We start from the raw sequence: 21,464 nt of genomic DNA on the forward strand, positions 1-21,464 counted from the left end.
AGGAAGGAAGGAAAGGAAGGAAATTCAGCTTGAATTAGGCCCAGTTGGACTCCTAATCCAATTAAGTTGAGGGTGCCCTGGGTGTTTCTTATGTGGAGTGTGCCAATTGGAAGCACTTCCTATGCAGGTAAGTTCTCATTCATGCCTCCCAGGTCCTCTCAGCCAGGCTAGGCCTGGCCTCAGAATCTCAACAGACAGTGGCTGAAGCCACTTTCCATGCAACATCCATGGGTTGTGGAGAAACAGCCAGGTTCGTGATGAGCTCTGGCTTACACGTGCATGTTGTGTTGGTTCTGGTTGCATGTCACATTCCTTGTCCTGCACCTCCGAATGCTCTGGGTCAGGGAAGAGGGCTGCCTGGCTCTTGGAGGTGTTGCCCTACTTCCCTCTGGATATGACTGCTTAGCTTACCATATCAGAATCCTATGACTGCCAGTAAAGACTATTCTAACAAGCTGATTTCCTCCTCCATTCAGTTCTGCCCTTCCTTTAGTAAACTGCACATATGGTTCTCTCTGCTTGGATAGATACTTTTCCCTTCCACTCCCTCCTTCCTTTGTGCTTTGACTGGACATATCTCCTGTCATTCTGCAGCTTTTCACTGCTCTTGTTCCACCGCTGTTAGCCTCATGCTTGGTATGTTGTGCCCAGTATTTGTCCCTCTGTCCCATTCATCACCCAAGAAAGCAGGTCAGAAACGATCTAGATATTGCCATAGTGGCAAGAATGTGTGAGCTTTCTCAGACATGAGCAGTCCACTTCTATGTAAACATAAAGCCATAATTAAGCACTATGGTTGTATTTATTTATTTATATCTGGCAATTTGGGATTGATACATGAAAACAGGTGTGTGCATACAGGGAGGTTTGCATCTAAAACGTTGGGTCCATTAAGATGCAATGGTGTGCTTTACTGTGTAGAATATGGTTTACAGCCAACTTTGCAAACACAGAGTCACGATGTTCTGTTTTCTGGATAAATAATAGTGAATGCCAGCATCTTATTCCATTGCTTTTCCAAAGGAAGAAAGAGAAGCAAAAAAATTAGTTGGCTGATGTAATTCAACTTTACTGCAAGATTACATGCACAAACACATACATTATGTGTGAAGCCACTATGAACATGTGCTTAATATTTATGAAGCTATTTAGATCATGTAAGAAGTCTAAACTTTATAAAATAGACATCTGTTCCTAAAATGCTAGAAAAAAATGTATTCCACCAAAGGCAATTCCCAGAAGTCATGAAAACATGTTCTTATTTACACAAAATTCAATTTCTTCTTGAAGCACCTGCATCTTTTGTAATGTATCTAACAAAAGCCAGAATAGGGAGGTTTTCACAGAAAAATTAAGATTGGGTCATGTTTCACCCCAAGGCATAATTTTGTACTGGAGTATTAAAACAGCTTTAGGTAAAATTTTCAACATGTAGAAAAGGATATATAGAGAATGTATGATATAACTATACAATAATGATTCTTATTACATTTTAAACTAGATCTATTATCTTGTACACAAACCCATCAATTATAAGTTGATTCATATGTAGATTTCCAGTAGCTGCCCACATTAATGAGCCATGGAAGCATTTTTCAGAATCATAGGACTATCTCTGGAGTCTAATTAATTTCTTGAAGTTTATTGGGAGACCGTCATTATGACCAAAAATATATATTTTTTTAATCTTCTCACAGTGTTGCTCAAAACAATCTGGGGCTTTCAAAAGAACAAGAATAAAAGTTTCTATTTTAAAACTGAAGTAAGAATAAAGAAATGGTGTATCCCCACCTCCTTTCTCCCACCACGTACTGCTCCCCACACCCCTTATCCCAGCTGCCATGCTATCAGCTGACTCAAAGCAGCTCCCTGTCTGCCAGTGGTTTCCAACACAGCCAGCTGCACTGGGCCATCTGCACTCAGAGGAGGAACTTCTGGTCCTCCCACACACCATACTACTTTGTGCTCTGTCACCTGTCTGATCCCAGTGATCTTCCTTGGGAATGTGGCTCGTTCTCACTTGCTGAGCCCTTAGCACCATTACCAGCTCTTTGCAGCACACTGTACACCTGGTACTCTGTGTTTCCTGTTTAAAATATGAGATAAGCAGTGAAAAGAAAGTTTAAATCCTGGTTCTTCATTTTCGATTTTCCCAAATAGCTTCCTTATTCTCTAGGAAATGGTTCTGCTGGAGAAAAACTGTGAAATGAAATTCTGGGACCTATGGCAAGGAATCACAGTGTCCCCAGTGCTCCATAGGTCTGAACTTGTCCTTGCTCAGTCCTTTCTCCTGGAGTGACATCACTCTAAAAAAAAATTGTAATGCTAGGCAAGGCCTGGGGTGAAGTATCTTTGCCAAATATTCTGTTCCGTTGTATGTTAAAATAACTGTGTCCTATTCTGTAATGCAGGGCACATCCCACCCTCGGTAGAATAATGTATTTTAAGTGATTTCTGAAAATGGGCCGTGAAAGCTGTCTGCCACATGCCCATGTTTGCACATCTCCATATAGTTACGATTGCTGAATTTGACAGTATAACTCTGAATCTGATTAATTAAGAATGTGTAGAAACAACGTTCTTGCATTCTAGCTCGTTCCTTATCTTTGTGTCTTTTACTGTGATGTTGTAGAGCTTGGATCATATGGAAAACTAAAATATTATGACACAATGACTGAAGAAGGTAAGAATGATTTTAGAATTGTATGCATTGGCTTTTTGTTTCTTCTTTTGTTTTTCTTCATTTATGGTGTCTGTTGCTTGCCCATATTTTAAATCTCTTTGTTTTCTTCTTTGCATGACCTCAGTGACATTGTGTAATTTGTTATTCCTTCTGCATTTCTGTCTAGTTTTTGCCATTGTGCTTATTTGGAATTGGAGATGTGCAATGCCCATATTATCCCATCTAAGCAATCCAAACCATACCAACCATATAACACACTCAGAGAAATGGTGTCAACAGTGTAAACACAATAAATACCCATGTCTTTGCATTACTCCCCATAGGCTCATAACAGTATATATAACTACATCCATCCCATACACTCCTACAATGCCTTTAATTTCAGAGGGATATAGGTTCTGGTGAGTTTCTGGTTTAAAAAAGAGTGAGAGATCTGAAGTAACTCATGCACCCAAAATCAGCTTGAGACCCAAATCTGATGCACATAGTAATGGGCTCTTGTCCTCAGGTTCTACAGTCCTGGGTGACTGAGAGCATTTGTCTGAGAGCCAGTGCCACCATGCTAGCAATCTAGAACTGTCTACTTTGAGGATCCCACTCTGTGGGGTTGGGTATATCATTTGAACTATTTCACTTGAGTAAAGGTTTGTCTTTAAATGAATTTATTAATGGATTCCAGGCACTATCCCAGAATACAACCTTGTCTGAGACAGAATCACTTTTCTGAATTAAATTTGTCATGGAATGGCAATTTGAAATTTGGAATTCTTGAAAAGGGAGCTTTTTACCCCACTCACACCTCCACTTTTGAGTAATATATAATAGTTGTAAGATACAAAATCATTTGGGGTTTTTACATGATTTTTATGCTGACACTGACAAGAAATTAAAAGGATCCTGGTAGGGAAATCAGCTCATTTTATCCTTCAACATAAGAGAGAAATTCTCAAGTGTGTTGCATTTAGCTTCCAGTATTTCCAAGGTGTCTTAGCCCACCAAGGACCTCTTAGTTGCTTAGCATGGGAGAAGTGGACCATCTGATAGGACCATCTGGGTAAGGAGAAGCTCCTCTTTAGCCAATCCTCACCCTGGCTTCTGCACCACACTGGGTTCCAACCTGTGGCAGTCCCTATGCTTTAACTTAACTACTATGATATTTGTAAGGCCTCTATTAGGATCTCAGACTGGACCCTATCAACAACAGCTAGGGGAAATGCAGCCCCTTGGGCAGTGAGAGACCCAAGGGCAGGAGATAGAAAAAGCACCCCATATCATTAAGGAAGACTTCCTGGCTTAATTGTTATTTTATTCCTCACTTTGGTGGGGGAGGTGTTATTGGGTTCTACCTGACCTGTCAAATCTTCACTGCTTCTCTTTACATCATCTGCCCACTGCCCTCCATCCTAACTCTTATTGCCTTCTGTCTCCTTGTTACCTCAATGTCCCCTTTCCCCCTTAGTCTGTTTCCTTCCTCTTTTTACATCCATCTGAGCACACATTGCTCTACAGGCTCTCCCTTCCTCTTCCGGCCTCTACCAGAAAGCTCAAGAGCACATGAAGATGCAGCAATAGTACTTCCAATCTGATGTCACTTGATAATGACTGGGTTTCAACATAGGAAAACAAAGTCAAAATAATTTCTGCAATGAGAACCAAGACCTGCCCTTAACAAGACTGTCAAATTGTGTTTGGGGGCCCTGATGGGTCACCTTTAATGTCCTTTGCCCTTCTTGACTTTCCCATCCCTTTGTGTATATCCCATTGTGTCCACTTATCCAGATTATGGTGATAGGTAACAGTAGTCAAGGCAGCATGATAAAAAATGTATTCCATGAAATAATAGTTTCCTGTGATTTCAATGGGAATTTTGCAACAACCAGGAAAAAAATGGTTTCAAACTGATTTTAAATAAGGGGGAGAGCTTCTGAGTTGAGCTAAATAGATTTCTTAACCACATGACTTCTTGGAGCCTTCCGTATGCTGGCATACATTACTACAGCCTGCAGTAAACCAGAAAGAGGACTGGAGTGTGCAGGATTTCAAAGACTTCTTTGCTTACAGAACGTGGTGGAAATGCTGGTTAAGGTTAATCCTTCACCTGGAATAGTACCTTCTGAAAGATTAAGAAGTTTTTCAAAGACATACCAATCCCTGTCAGGTACCAGTAAAATATATATTTGAGAACAGGGTTTCAACCACCTCAAATCACATCCTTAGGCAGCTGCCTCCATGATAAGCCAAGTTTGGCTTAAACCTGATTCTGGGATTCCATCAAAAAAGAGTCAAAGCCAGCTTAGTACCCTCAGACCTAGTGAAGGCTGTGCAGGACTTCTTCAGATTCTCAAGGGCCCTCCCCTCTCATAATGCTCATAACTATGATTTATTCCCCTTCCATGCTGTGCAATTTAAGGAAGTGTAATAAAGAGGAAGATGTTTGGGGCAGTAACTGTGGGCTTAGTAGCCTTTGGGAAATACTCTCCTTCATTTAAGCATTTTCAAGTTGTGACTGGCCTTTGAGCAGGGCTTTATTGTGATTACTTACATGATGAGTCATTATTTATAACTGTTTCCAGTAATTCTCTGGACATTGTATGAGGTCAGCTACTTGCAATGAATCCTTTTTTGTCCTCCCTAAGTGGATCAAATTGAAAGGTGTAGTATATATAGCACCCCATATCCAAAGAGTGGTGATTTCTAAATATAGAGAATTGCCCTATACATAATCAGTTCATTATTTTCAGGCACATGCTATGTGTGAGTTACTCTGCTAGGTCTTTGGGAAAATAAGACTAAAAGCAGGCAGTTTGCTCCCATGGAACTTACAGACCAGGGGAAGAAATAACACCTAGCAATCACTGAAGCACTAGGAAAAAAAAGTGGTAAAGTGGTCAGAAGATAATGACAGATGACAGGAGGAAAGAGAAAAGATTTTGGGGAGAAAGTGATCTTTGAACTCAGCCCTAAAGTATCAGTAAATATGGTATAAATTGAAGGAGGAGGCTGGAAAAGACAAACCTACCAAGTGAGAGAGGGATGAAAGGATAAGGCTGCACCAGTATTGATTAGGTGTCTCCCACCTGCCAGGTGCAGGGCTATGGACTTTGTAAACTCTATATCAATGAATCATCATCATGATCACACAGGTATATCTTACTAAAGGTGAGAAAGAAGTATCTTATTAGATGACAAAACAGAGAAACTAATAATGTCCTCCATAAATCATGGAGTCCTAAATTAGGCATGCAACTGAGTTTTGAAAACTTCTATTACTTCAAAGACTCAAAAGCACTGTAAGGTCACCTAGTCTGCCAATCATTTGTTGCCCTTAGTTGCAGTGAAATATTCCAACTCTCATTCAAAGAAATTGGGACTTAGAATATGCAATACTTGCTCTAAAAATGTAGTTCTACCACAAGTCCTTGGTGTTATCTGTGGCTTTTGCTTCCTGGAATGGATAAGACTGTGTTATAGATACTGTTATCAGGCAGGATAGGTACAGCTCTATATAGCAGAAAATGCAGATTACTAGTCGCTTAAATCAGAAGTTTATTTTTCCTCTCAAATGTAAGTCCAGCATTATAAAGGACATGGAAAATCTGGCAACTCCACAACCATTCAAAACCCAGGCTCCTTCCACCCATCCTGCCCCTTCACCATCCTGTTATACTTAGTTATTACTTGATTTTTAACCTCAAGGGCACCTCGTGGTTCAAGACTATTGCATTCCACCAACAAGGAAAGGTCGAAGTGATTTGCCCAGGTGTTTTGTCTTCTTTTTAAGGAGCCTTCCCTAAAGATGCACTAAAATTTGCCCAAAATTCAATCACATGGCAATACCTAGTTCAAAGGCAGCTTTGAAAGGTAGTTTGTTAAGCTTAGTAAGTTCTGTCCCTAATAATTAATTATTATGTCATTAGGAAATGAAAAGGGAATAGATATTGGATACACAACTTCCAGTCTCTTCATGACAGGGAAAGCTCACTTTCATAGAACTATGCTGACGATGAAGACTGAGAATAGAACAAACTGTGAGAGAAATTCAGAGTCCATAGTAAGTTTGGGATTCCCATGAGACATCCAAGTGAAAATATTGAGAAAGATTTAAAAGACTGGGCTTATAAGAGAAGTCAGGCAGGGCTGTAGTGTAAATTTGAAAGCTATAAATTCAAGTGTTCTTTAAAGCTACAGAACTGAATACCAATACATGGCTGATATGGAGGAGAAAGCCAAGGACTGAGCAAGGCATACTCCAGATTTGAGGGGGAAACTGAGGTGAGGAGAGAATGGTGTACCAGAAACCAAGTGAAGAACATGTTCCAAAGTGAAAAGACAAGCACATCAATGAATTGACTAATGAGATCAAAGTATTATTGTAATAGAAAGATTAAAAAGAGTGATGGACATAAAATGAGATGCTTCATATCGGGATTTTGCTAGTGACAGGTCTAGGAGCAACCCACAGGTATGGGTGGTAGCTGGAAGTATGTAGGTTGGGGAAGGAAGGAGTTATGTATGGCCGGGCTCACCTGTGTAAAAGCAGCCACGGTTGGAAGCAGGTGTAACAGAACAGAAAGAAAAGCAAACTATGTTCTAACATCTTGAGGGAAAAAAAGGAGGAGGACAGGAATGACTCATTCTTTGGAGTAGAGGAGGTGGAGTTACTGGCTGGTGCTTCCAGAAGGAAGGAGAAATGGTCTAAATGCAGTGAGAAAGGGGTGATCAGCTGTCACATCCAAGGTCTACAAGGAGAAGTAGGGGGCTTTTAGCAAACAACTGAGTTTCAGTTGGAACAAGAAGGCAAAGAGACTATTTGGAGAAGAGATTAAGGATATATGTAGGTGGTTTACTGATGGCAGGTATGAGAGGTTACATCTTCTCAGGGATGTTCAGATGTGGATCTAGGTGCTGATTGGTGACGTGGAAGTTCTGCTGAAATGAAAGGGATATAGTCCATTGTTAGGGAACAAGCTACTAATGTTTTGCAGTTCTTACTCTCACTTCATTGGGTCTGTCTTAGCAGAAAGGAGAGCTTTGGGGGACCCCTTAAGTGCAGCTGTGATGGTGTCATGTTTGGGGAAACAGATCATCCTTCCTCAATTCAGTGAGAGAAAGTTCAGCCAGCATCGGGAAACCTTTCTCATAGACATGTCCAAAGGCACAATGGTCTCCCTCAGAAAGGTGTGAGCCCCCTTCTCTGGAGAAGTCAGGAAGCCACCACAGAAAAACATTCAGATAGTGGACAAGTCCCACACCCACAATTCTATCCTTTATTAAGTGTGATGGCAGACACTGGCTTACAGTCCACTTAAGCCTTTTGAACCCTTGATCTTAAACTGAGTTAAATTATCATCAGGGTGATGGTAGATTGGACCTGGGCCACAGCACCTAAAATAAAAGGCTTGTGTATTATTTGATCCAGCTCATAGCCAAATTCTTCATTAATGTGGTTAAACATAGCAAATAATACTTTCAATAGTTTTTGTAGAATAGACCTTTGAAAGAATGGAAAAATATATATATTCCTGCTTAGTTACTAATGCAAAACTTTACCATAGTAGAAATTTTAAATCACAAAATCATTTTAACTTTCCTTTTTTATTATAAAAATATTACATGCACCTAGAAGGAAAAAAGAGATGCTACATAAAGATAATAAAAGTGAACTTCCTTTCTACCCCAGACTCTATCCATTCCTTAAAGGTAACCACTTGTATCCACTTTTAACATATTCCCTTTTTCAATACACTGTTATAAATGGCTTTGTTTGTTAATTAAACCTTAGAAATCTTTCCATATTAATGTAGTTAGACATTCCTTGTTCTTTTAAATAGCTGCATAGTATTCCCTTCCATGGCTGTTCTACAGGGGGTTCAATTAGCACTCTGATGGTTGATGAGAATCTGAGCTATTTCCATTTTACTTTATTTATCTAGCTATTATAACAATGCTGTATGGTGATCCTCTGGGACCATATAGTAAACTGTACTGTGAAGAAGATAGGTACACATAAAATAAACTCCCAGAAGTAGAAATGCCAGATCAAAGAGTATACACATTTCACATTCTGAAAGATCTTGCCAAATTGCCCTCCAAAATGATTGCACCAATTTATGCTGCCACTGCCAGAGCCTCAACAGCAAATTTAAATAAGTCTTTGAAGAGAGATTTCATTGCAAAGCAGACAAGCCTTGTAATGTAACTACCTTCTAATTTACGTGTTTTAGAAACCTGAATTTTTACCAAAGTGAGGGAAAGCCAGGGTACAGCTATGATTAAAGTATTTATCCTCTCTAAGCTACAACAGAATACCCAATTTCCACCCCAGCATGTGCTCTGCTTACCTCCAGACTGCAGGTATCTCTACAGAAAGTCTGAGAAGTGCACTACATGCTAACTTTCCACCTTCCAGTTACCAAGTCAGGAGCCATACTGGGCACAGACACCATTTCCAATACTGTGTTATGTTTCATTCATTCCAAGTTCATGGTTAAATTCATTCAGTCCAACCTTCCATGACTAGGAGATTCTGGGCACTTGAACAGATGCTCTCTGGAAGACTGGGCCTTTTCCCAAAAACCAAGTGTATAGAATTCACCAGTTATTAATCACATGACTTCTCTAGAGATGTATTCTTATAATCATCTCCCTGGGGCTGGATCTTGGGAAGACAACAGCCTGGTCAATCTACATAACCAAAGTAACAAGCTAGTAATCGGCATTAGATCTGTGAGAAAGACCAAACCAGTTGTGTGAGTAAAGCCAAGGTCTTCCTGAAAGCCAGGACCAAGGAATTCTTCCAAAGAGAATACATCCAGCTCTTCAAACTTCATTGCATCTTATTTTCATGGTCAAAAACCATGAGCAGTAAAAGCAAAAAGATGGGACTTAGCAAGTGCAGGCAGATTTGGCCCCCCTGCATATGGAGAAGGTGTGAAATGGCAGCAGAGGCAAATGGTAGATGCTTCTTCTTATCTGGTTCTGACAACCCTAGAGTTGAAAATGCTAAATTGCCTTCATCAGTCAAGCTTGAATATTGCTACTATAAATTAACAATTCCTCCATACACCGGAAGCTCTCTTTAAAAAAAAAAATCTGTTAGATGAGGAGTCTGACATGTTCAATTAAGCATGGTAAGTTTCTCTGGTGATTAAATCTGAAATGAATCAAGTCATCTCATTTCAGCCATGGGCCTCTAAGCCTTGTGTGGAGGACGCTTTGGATATGCCAGCACTTCTGTTGTGAATCCACAATCCAAATGAGATTTTCAAGTAGGAGGTTACAATGTAAAGTTGAGAATTAAAAAAAAAACAGTAACAATAGAACTAGGATCTCAAATTAGGAACTGTGTTCATGAAATCCAGGTAACAGCAGATTCTACAAGAAGTCACAAAACGGTGACTGCCTCTGAGTAAATTTTAGCCAACTCTAAAATCTTTTAGTTTACATCAAGATAAATAATTGGCAAATATGTAGGCTCATCAGAAGAAAAAATGTGTTTAGTGTTTTATACATATTATAGTGATCATTCAAGAATGTTTATTGAGCATCTATTATTTTCCAGGTGCTGTGAACAAATAAAAATTCTCCCTAGGCTGGCAGGGTGGCTCAAGTTGTAGAGCACTTGAGCACGCCTGCCTTGCAAGCGTGATGCCCTAATTTGAAGCCCCAGTACCTCCAAATTGAAAAAAAAAACCTCTCCCCAGATGGATTGATTAATGTTGAACCTCATTTGCAGAGATGCACAAGTCTGACAAGGTGACTTAGAAGGGACCTTTTCACTTGTTAGGAGGAATTTGGGTCAAATGCTGGCAAATCTTGGATACAAGACCTGCCTTATTAGTATGAGTCTTTATTTGTCTCTTAACTATCCCCAGGGCTCAGGGGATCAAAGACAAAGGAAGATGCTTAAAGCTTCTATCTAGTAGGCCCCGCCTGGCCTCCAAACCTGAGAAGCAGACAGACTTCCTTGAGACTGTCTTGTGTGAACCATTCATATTCCGTATTTGAGATTGCAATGTTTAGAAAATGATGTTCCTAAAATAATAAGGAAGGTGACCTAACATAGTAACAAACATCAGCTCTCAGCTGCCTCAGCCTCAGCCAAGGGCAGTAAGTCTACCTGAAACATTGAGCCTTGCAGTCTAATACCTGCTGTGAGGTTTTGGGTTTGTAAAATTCCAATTTTACCTAACCTTGATTAGCTATCTTTTAAAAAAAAAAAAAGAGGATCAAAATACACAAGCATTAACTATAAATGATATTGAACTTTGAAGATTTAACGCAAAGATGAACCAAGCAGAGAGCCTAGAGAGTTTCCTGCAGCAGGCCTCTGGGCTTTCCTTCTTTCTCTTCCACTTCCCAAAAGTAAACTCGGAGTAGAACTTCATACAACAAACAGGCCAAGCATGGCCCCACACACCCACTAGCATCTCCTTCATTGTATGCATTAATGCTGCTGTGCCCACAGGCACATGAAGACGCAGCCTGAACAGCACATACTGGGAGACGGAGGCAGAAGTCTTGTGCTCCAGGGCCCGCTCTCTAGTTGGTGAGACTCTCTGACTACTGTCATGATAGGATAGGTAGCAGAGCCCTGTCATAGAAGAATGGTACTCACAGACAATTTCCTGAAGATGGAGGTGCCTAAATCCGGGCAAGTCTCGTGAAGGGTAAACTGGGGGAGGCAGGTTATGCAAGTGACAACTGGGAGACTGATGAAGAGCCAGTAGTCAGCTTCCAGGTTGGACAGGTTGGAACTAAGGAGTTCAAAGATAGAATCGAAAGGACGTGGAACTAACTGGATGTTGGTGATAGGGAGATCTCTGGGAGGGCTGGGGAGTACTGGAGTGTGAAAGTCCTCAGTAGAGCATCCAAGCAGAAGAGAATCCCAAGAAGGAAGATGACATGTGGAATTTGAGGCATGTTGAGTTGTCTGTCCAAAGTGTTCAGAAGTTTGCTGGAGAAGAGGGTCTGAGCTTAGGAATTATGACATTTAGGGAGTGGTTGACTGAGTCCTCTGGGAAGAAAGTGAGGAACAGAAGGGAGAGCCTGGAGGAGCTCTAAGAAATACAGATGTTTTAAGCTCTTAGGGGCTCTGGAAATTAAATATGATTCTGAAAAGGATGAGGAACACCAAAGGCCACTGAGAAATCATGGCATTTGGAGGCAAAAAGTGGTAAAGGTAGGTTCTTTGGAATAATGCTGACAAATGCCAGGTGCAAGATTAATAAGTGAGCATGGGAGACAAAGGACTGAAGTCAAGGAAAAGTTCCTAAAGCTGACAGGGACTTGATCATGATCTTCATCCTAAGAGGAGAGGGGAAAACTGAAGACTGAAGATAACTGATTAGGCAAAGTCTACAGGGGGGAGATAAGAAACTGGCGGCAAAGACAAGATAAAATGTCAGTCTTTTGGATGGCAACTTTTATGAAACACTGGAAATGTTTCAAAATATTTACAAAAACATGTTCATATTTCCAATGGTAAGGCAACCTGCCAGGAGACGGGATGGAACAAATTCACATTTAGACAGATATATTCTTTACTTGTGGCTACAAGGGTCATTCTTATAGATATGAAAGAAAGTCCTAATGTAGAGATCTAGCTGCCTCATTTCACTATCTGAAACAATGAATTTGGCCATCACTTGAGATAGAGTAATGTTTATATTCTCATTAATTACAGATACCACTTATATTATTGTGTCTATAAATATAGTGACAATTGAATTATGTTAATCATCTCTATTATGTGGTTCATTTACAAAGTATTTATTAAAGACACTTTACAAAATACTTCTATTAAAAGAGTAGTTTAATATTAATGTAAAATAATGGTTATATGATGCTTCAGAAAAATTAGAAAAAAATAATTTAGAGGCTATATTTTAAAAACAGATGTAAGGATACATAGAATTTTTAAGATCAAATTATTATCACCAATATCTTTCTTTTAAGAAAAAAAATTTAGCCAGCCCATATTAGATAAACAAACTGCTCCATAAACAGTCTGTAGAGTGGAAGCAGAGCCATTCCTTCCACCTACTAGGTATGGTCTCGAACCAGGAAGTTTTCACTTTTATTCTCTGAACTTCCCCAGAAGGCCTCCACCATCAGAACACAAATCTGAGGTGGTTGTTACTAGTCTCTTTCCTGCTGCGGGCTGTGAACTCTGCAAGGGCACTAGCCGAATCTACCTTATTTACCAAACCCTACCCAGAATGTACCCACAAATTTGTTTAATATTTGCAGTCTGGAAGATCGTTTATGACTTGCCCTGGCTCAAAGGGAAGCTTGACTTATCAGAGGAGCTGATTATAGAGAGAATTTCACTGCAATCTGTGAGTGTGTGTGATGGGCCAGAAATCACTCTGACATTTGTTCAGATACAAAGATGGCAGTAGAAGGCCCCTTCTCCAGAGAAGACTGCCCTCTGGTGGGGAAGCAGTCTGAAATACTACTGTGAGTAATGTTGGAAACGCCTCGAGACTGACTGGGTTTTCCACATGGGAAGGAGAAAAACCTTGAGGTTAGGCCCAGAAAAATGAGGAGCAGCCTAGTTAAGAAGGAAGGCCAAGGCCCAGGTTTCTCTTCATTTGGTACTCACTGAACCCCCTCTTATAGGGGCTCCACTCAACACCCAGTGTTGGGCCTGAAATGTGCAGAAGGGGGACAACTGATGCACCCTCTGCCTTCAGCCTCTGTAGTATAAATAAGTAGTGCACCTCACTGTCTCCTATTTACCCCTACAAAGTTCCTAAGGTCTCATAGGTGGACCCTAGCCACACGGGGGCCCTGACCTTGGGAGATTCTGAAAGGATTTGCTTTGGGTCATTGACCAACAGAAAGGAGTTACAACCTCATCCTGTTTCCCAGACACCATGAGGATTTCTTGAGCCCCTCTGAATGCTGAGGATACAGCGATGAGCAAAACTTGAAAATCCCTGCCCTTGCAGAGCTTCTCTGCTAGTAGAAAGCAACAAATAATCAGTAGCAATTATGATATGGCATATTAGATGGGGAGAGTTGCCTTAGTGGAAATAAGCTTCTTGGGCTGAAGGGGTGGCTCAAGTGGTAGAGCGCCTACCTGACAAGTGCAAGGCCCTGAATGCAAATCCCACTACTGCCAAAAAAATAAAGAAAGAAGAAGAAGAAAATAAGCCAGCAATCGGAAATGCTAGAGAGAGAGAGAGAGAGAGAGAGACACTGCAAATTTTAAGAGGCTGCTTCAGAGGGCACAATGAGGTGACCTTTGAAAGGACATGAGTCAGTGAGCCCCCAATTTCTGGGGGAAGAACATTCCAGGTAGAAAACCAGCCACTACCATAGCTCACAGGTGGGATTATGCAGTGTTTTCAAGAAACAGCAAGGAGGCTTGCATGGGTGGAGCAGAGTAAGCAAGCAAGCAGAAGGGTAAGGAGCAAGGTCACATCCATCAGGGTGAGCCTCATTGGATAGAATCCTTCAGGTTGTTGTAAAGACCTTGACTTTCACTTTGACCCAGGGAGCCACGGCAGGATTTTGCACAGAGAAGGGGGAGGCATGGTCTGATCTACCTATCCTTAAGTGTGCTGGGATAAGAGGATCCTGGAGGATGAGTAAGGGCAGAAGCAGGGTAGGGAGAACTCACACCAGCCAAACTGCTCCTATGAGACTTGATGCTGGTGGGGTCCAGAGTTGAGGATGGGAAAGGAAAAATTGGGCAGATTCTGAAATATTTCGAAACTAGAGCCACCAGATTTGCTGATGAATGACATGTGAGGTGTGAGAGAAAGAGAGGAGCCCAGGATAACCCACAGTGTCATTGCCTTGTCACTGCGATGAGGCCGGCCTGATCCAAAGGAAAAGGCAAGGAATGAACAAGAGGAAAGTTCAGGTACACTTTTGTTTTTTGAGCTACATGCCAAGCCATAAACTTCAGAGAGAGCAAAAGAGCGAGAGACAGGAAAGGCAGCACTGAAAACACAAAAATAGATTTCAAAGAAAAATTTTCCCTTCTATTTCATTTTTTCCTTCCTTCTCCCAAACCACAGTCTGTTCCCAGAGGTGTGTGTGGTCACTCCCTTTGCACCTATGTCTTTTGTCTTATTTTCTCTGTGTTGCTGAAGTTCAGAATGTTCTGCAGAAGGTCAGAGCTGAGCTGATCACCAAATCAAAGGGCTCCTTTTGTAACCTGTCACAGGCAGGCTGGGAAAGAGGTGAAGGAATTCCCATGGAGCCGTTTTCTTTAACAGAACAGAAGCCAAATTCATCTCCTTTGAGTGAACGGACCCTCCAAAGGCAGTGCGGAGCTTCTGTTTTATCTCAGAATGAGTTGGTCAAGATTTTGATTGCTGGTTGCTTTTCTAAACATGTTCTTTTCCACATTAGTCCCTTGGCTTTGATCTTTTCCTTCCACGTGTCTTTTCACCCCCTCAACACTCACCCTCTTGATGATATTCAGGTGGTATGCTTGCAAATTTCAGACCAAGCTAAATATACTAAAATTTTATACCAGGTTTTGACGTAGGTGCCTCACGATTTCAGCAGAGCTTACTATTTCTGAGATTTCTAAGTATACAAATATCTGTAGCTATATAAAAATGCAACACTTTAAGGGTTTACACCACAACAGAGTACATTTTTACGGTTGTCTTAAAACATGTTAAAAATTACTCCTTCACTCACCTTGAAAAGTACTCGAAAATACCTTGATTCTTTATCACCAGTCACAAAGCTACACAACACACAGATCTGTCTTTCTGTGCCACCCCTTACAACAACACCGAAACTGTACCTAAAATTTAGAGTTGACATTTGGAAGATTTTCTGAAATCTGAGTACCAATCCAACAAGGTCCTGGATGCTTAAATTACTATGTCTAAATGTGGCTGGTTCTCTAGTCCTGCCTGTATGGATCAAAAGAAGAGAAAATAGCAATGATCCCCCTCAAGGAACTCAACAGCCATGCCACTCTTGCCCGTCAACATTTTTTGGCTTGTTTCTCTTTGTCCCCTTGGGTATAGAGTTCTACTGATGCCACATGCTATTTTCTCACTTAATCCTTACACTTAACTCATGAGCCAAAACCATTGGAATCCCTACTTAACAGATGAGAAAACTGATGCTCAGGATTATAAAGGAACTTTAAAAAATCACCTAGCAGACCCAGGGAAAGAGCTAGGCCTTGAACACCCTGCATGGTATCCTGCTCAGCTGGTGGCTTAGACATTTTTTTTAGGTCCTGAAGGTGCCATGTCTTCCTATGTCAAGGTACAGAGGTTCCCTTTAAAAATCTCTGGTGCTGTGCCAGCCTCTCCCCAAGGACCTCAAGTTCACAGCATTTCTCAGAAGCTGCCTCAGGGTGATCCCAAGGGGTCTTCTGGGCTGAGATGAGCTTCGCCTTCCTTTATCATGCTCTGCCCACCACCCTTAAGGAGCATATGCATCTGCTGAAGTCTGAAAGTGGGCCTTTCACTGCTGCCTTTCTAGAAACTAATGTTCAAGGGAAAGTCTTTTTAGGCTGTGGAGCACTCATCATCAGCCCTCAGAATGCAGAATGATTGTCAGACTGTGACAGTGTGACAAAGAATGGTCAGGGGATTGGGTGCATTAAAGAAGTTGAAGAAGTCTTTTGGAGGAGACAGCTCCCTTACCAGCCTCAACTGCTTTGCCTGCTGCCCACAACACTAGACCCCAAGAGAAAATGATCAGAGTTGAACCCCATTCTCCTTTTCAATAGCATAGAAAACCCAAGGTGCTACTGCAGTGGGAAAAGTAGTAACACAGTCTAGAAGACTCTCACTAGCCTGTAAAATATTTGAGAACCTACAAAACCCCAGTTCTACAATCATTTCCTCCCTTGTTCCCATGGTCCCCCCTTGGAGAACTTGGGGAAACCAGCCCTTTGTGTGGCCAACACTGCACTAAAAGACATTTCTTAGCAGAGTGAGTGGCTATACCCAACCATATTTTGGGGTCCCTTTTTTTATTATTTCTGTCTGGCACACATCTGAGCTCTGACAAGATTCTGGTAATCACAAAGAAATATGTGATTAGCAAATATTTTCTTTGCCATCGCGTATGAATAGGATATTATTTGGATGAAGTTTTTATTTCAGGATTGATTTTCACAAGCTTGTTTCCTCTTCTGAATCTTTTCTACTTTGTTATTATTTTACATATAGTTTTCAAGTAGCAAATATTGATCATTCTTATTTCATAAAGCTTCAGAATGATCTAAGTTCAATAACGATACTGATACCAGAATAGAGTCCTTTCTTTTAGTAGACTCATCATATCCAGTGAAGTTTCAGAACCTTCTTTTTCCTCTTCTGGGTGAAAAGCACACGATTTGTGGACTTCTTGGAGTTATCTTCCACAAGTAGTAACCCCTCTTTCAGCATAAGGCTGCAGAGTATTGAAGAGAACTCTTAAAATTTGTCTAGTCCTCAACTAAGACTAGATTTAGCAGCCAGGAAAGCACCTGGCATCTGAGCCACCTGGGCCACCTCCAGGCAGTCACACCCCCTGCCTTCTGCCTCCTTCCTCTTATCCTTCTTCTTCTCTTTGTCCTTTCCTTCCTTGCTCTTTTTTACCCCCTTTTCCTAGTCCTAGACTTTCTTTCCTTTCCCTTTTTCTTCCCACGATTTCTCTCAGAATCCCCTTCCAGTATGGTGATGCTGACTTTCAGCATTCCTCAAGACTAGACACCATGCCCATCTCCTTCCTTCTCTTTCCTTTGCAATCCAAGCCGCATAATGGCCTCCTTTTCTCTGTGCAGGATTTCCCTTCCTGCCATCTTTGAAAATATACCTTGTGCCATACAGCCATCGCCCACACTGATGTCCAGTGTCTTAGAGGTGACTTTGTGTAGCTGGGTTTATGACTAACAAAGTTATGAGCAGAAAGGCCTTATCCTATGTCTCCTCCACCACTGGAGTCCCCAGGTTCGGTCTTTCCCAAGTGGGGGTGTGGGGGGTAAGTGGTTGCCCATCAGCCATGTCCTGTCCTGAGAGGAGAGACTCTCCAGAGGATACACTTCGGTTTGATTTGGTTCTATTTCGAAAAATAGAATGACATCTCCTGTTAGTATGCTGCTGGGGAACACAGCCTGCAAAAAGTGCCTAGTGGGAAAATTGTAGGACATATGGTATTTTGAGGAACTCATCTGAGTCTAGGAAATAATCAGTCAGTTGAAAATGGGAATCTTTTGTACCTTGAATATTCCCAAGGAGGAAAATCAGGGACTGGAAGGGAAATATGCTGTATGTTTCCTTAATCTCTTCACTTTTGCATGCTTATTTTCTTGCTTGTTGCATGTATTTACCCATTAATTATATCAACAGTGAAGAAGAAATGACGCATTACAGTGTCGCACAGCTGTTTAAAATGATTACCTTGAGAATGGTATTTTTTTTCCAGCACCTTTCCCAAAGTGTCTCATCTCCAACATTACTTGCTGTGCTCAGTTGATCATTCTTTGCCCTAAATCCTCAAATGGAATCTGTGGCCTCCAGGATGCTTTAATTGCAGCCGAATCAGCTGATCTGGAAAGCTGTGATGCCTGTTCCTGACTCGTTTAGAAGTTGCAATGTTGATTATGATAAATGCTTGAACACCAAAGTCAAATCAAAGGATTCCTGGGCTTGACTTTCCTTCCCAACCCATTGTCAAAAGCTGATCTGAGATGAGCACTTAATTTCATCCCAAAGAGATGGCTATGCCTCCAGAGCAGCTCTTTTGGATCTTAGCAGGAGGAGGATGCTTGGTGTTTTCATTTACTTTGTGAGCAATTGTGAGGGGAGGGAAGAGGTCCAAGTCATACCTTTCATCATGGTCCAGCATCTTGAGGTTCTCAAATAGAGAACTGAACTGACGAATCCACAAAGGTAAGAAAGTGCCCCTCCCACAGGTCAGAGGGCTTGGACCAAGCAGTGTGGTCACTGCTAGAATGCAGTACAAGTGGAGCGGTCACATACCTGCTTTGCCAGTGTTCCCCAACCTCCTTTGCCACAAGACTCTGTCTTCCCGCTCACTGTCTTCTTCCTGCCACTTTCTCTTGCTTCAGGGAGGTTCAGAGAAAAGGCTTCAATTCTCCACAAGATCGCCAAGAAGAAATGCCAGGTGGATGAGAATGAGAGGCAAAATGGGGCTGCTAATCATGTGGGTGAGTTCAAAGAGATACCATCCCCTGCTTTCCTGGGGGCAGGGTCCAATGCAGGTACCCCTGACCCCGTGCCAACACAGTACTGGTCTACAGCTCAGTCCTTTCCCAAACAAGAGAAAATGAGTCCCTCTTCTCCAAGTGGGACAGGGCAGGAATGGACGTAGCATATCACTAGGAAATTCATGAGGAGTAAAATGATTCTAACCAACTCTTACCAAGGTATCACTATCCAAAAGTAGATAATCTCTTCATTTCAAGGATTCTGCACACAAGGATACCAAAGGTGAGAGTCCTTCTTCTGTAATTCTTGCCTGGTAACCAAATTTTATACCTGTGACATTATTTATAGCTCACCCACTAAGTTACCACTCAGACACCCCCTAATAGAGTCTCTTCAGGTTGATGCTTCCTCTTCTTTCTTAAGAATTCAGCAATATCAGCCCAGATCCCTTTTGGCTGACTTTTCCAGAGCTCCTATGTGACCAGATTGTAACATTCAGGCATCTTATTTTAACTTGGAACATGGTGTTCCTCTTCTCCTGTCTGTAACTATAATATAGCTCTCTAATTCTAAATTCAAACTAAATTTAACCTAATCTGGATCTATACTATAAACAAAGCTATTGCCCAAGTAACTAAAATTATCTGCAGACAAAACTCTACAGTGTTGCACTCAAAATGCATGACACTCACAGAAAGGTTTCTGTCTCTCCTGGTATCCCAACTTCCAGCTCGGGAAAAAAATGGGGCCAAGAAACAGTCAAGATTCAAAATGTTAGCAATGATTACTTGTTAAAGTTGAGATTTGTGCATTATATATTTTAGTCTGTTTCTTTACATGTCTGTGAACTTGAAAATATTATTTAGGATAAGCATATTTGCTTTTGTTTTATGAAAATGGGAAGTCACACCATGAAAGTCTATTGCCTCATTAAGTTTTGCTTGGGATATTTAGATTCCACAATTTGAGCCGTTTTCTCTACTCTACTTGCTGATTTCTATAGTGGAGTGAAGTAGATTGGAATAGAAGACTTAGATGCCTGGATCCATTCCAGTCCCCCTCTTAATGCTTGGCATCCTTAGGCCTGCATTGAATCATCTATGAGAAGATGAACACGTAACACCAAGGAACTCCAATGTTGTAGAACCTGTGAATGACTTGAGATCTAGAAATAGCAAGAGTCCAAAATTCATATTTTTCAAAGTAAGCCAAAGGTTTATTTTCATATTTTCTATGGTCATGAGAAGACTGTCATGTAAAAGCAATCTTGGGTGAGATACTTTGCCTGGGAGGTGCTTTGTTATCTGCTCGTGTCTATCCTTGGACATCTTACCTCCCTGTGGTATGCAGTATCCTGTGTTGAGTGGGCTTTGGTTTCTGATGTTGCATTTATATTTTTGTATGGGTGATTCGCTTCTAGTAGAGAAAAGGAGCTGATAAGACACTCAAGTGACATCAGACCAGAATGGAAGCCAAAGCCTATGACAAAGGGGCAGCATACCAGGTAGCCTGTTGTCATTCAGCCCAACACCAGCTCCCACTCTCAGACGCCACTCTTCTTCAACCCAGGATTTTAAGTAAAGTTCTTTTCAACATGTCTCTTACCCAACTTGATTCCATTTGTTTTCTTTGTGCATGTATCTAAATGATGTCACAGAAAAAATCGAACTCCCGAACAGCACAAGCAACGAAGTTGAAATGACACCATCCAGTGATGCTTCCGAACCTGTGCAGAATGGAAGCCTCTCCCACAGCATCGAAGCTGCAGAAGCCCAGGTATGGCTCTTCCATTGCTGTTCTCGACTGTGCTCTTCTTGATGTTCAACGCAACAGCACAGACCTTGTATGCTCCTCAGAGGCCCCAGATCCCAGCTGGGTAGAAACCAAATAGGATCAGATTCATTCTTGTGTATATTTCCCAGTACCACACCAGGGTCCCATGGGTGTCAACCTCCATGTTTATTGGATATTCTCTGAGCCATTGCTCCTCAGTGTAAGGTCAGGTGACTCATGCATCAGAATCTCCTGGGGATGAAAATGCAGATCTTAAAGTATGACAAAGTTTTATAGAGAAAGCACAGCCAACACCTCAGTGAAACCCTGTTGGCCTTTCTTATCCCTCTGACTGAAATTAACACTCTGTGTCTCCATGTACTCTTCAATGGCACAACCAATCCAACTGTCCCACCTAGTAGTTATAATTTGAAACCCATTATCTTGATAGAATTTCCTGAGTGAGCTGAAGAGTTAGACAGTGCCCTCAAATAGAAGCCCAGCATATTCCAGTACTCTTATCATCTTTGACCTAGAAGTACCCTGCAGTAAGGAAAAACAGCACTTCTCAGGGAAAGCAGACCAATTGCTGCCTGCTGCTTCATTCCCTTATAGGAGTTCACAAGGAAAGGTTCTTTATTTAAATGGGGAGATGAAAAGACCCAAAGATGAAGAGACCACAGCTCCCTCTGCCTTTATCTCCTCAGCTTTCTCATTCCTGCCCAGAGCCCCGTGGTCCCTCGGTGTCAGCTCAGGAGTAAGCTGGCAGAGCTGCTTATGTGCACATGGATGAGCAGTATGTGACAGCAGGAGGCAGGCCCCAAGGACATCTGGCTGCCCTTGTAGCTGGCCCAGTTACA

The 21,464-nt window shown here is 41.5% G+C and overlaps 1 protein-coding gene across 6 annotated transcripts in view; it reads left to right on the forward strand.

The window, feature by feature from the left end:
* The window catches only part of Slc24a2 (solute carrier family 24 member 2), a 220,233-nt gene that overhangs the window by 168,283 nt on the left and 30,486 nt on the right, over positions 1-21,464 (forward strand). For 4 of the 6 annotated variants that reach the window (XM_074051729.1, XM_074051726.1, XM_074051724.1 and 1 more), the window contains 3 exons: positions 2,633-2,683; positions 18,732-18,830; positions 20,489-20,607. In XM_074051729.1, the coding sequence (XP_073907830.1) occupies positions 2,633-2,683; positions 18,732-18,830; positions 20,489-20,607 (269 nt within the window). The remainder of the gene's footprint in view (positions 1-2,632; positions 2,684-18,731; positions 18,831-20,488; positions 20,608-21,464) is intronic. The other 2 variants (XM_074051728.1, XM_074051727.1) reach the window with 1 other exon arrangement.

The sequence above is a fragment of the Castor canadensis genome, chromosome 13 (genome assembly GCF_047511655.1).
Source record: "Castor canadensis chromosome 13, mCasCan1.hap1v2, whole genome shotgun sequence".
NCBI lineage: Eukaryota > Metazoa > Chordata > Mammalia > Rodentia > Castoridae > Castor > Castor canadensis.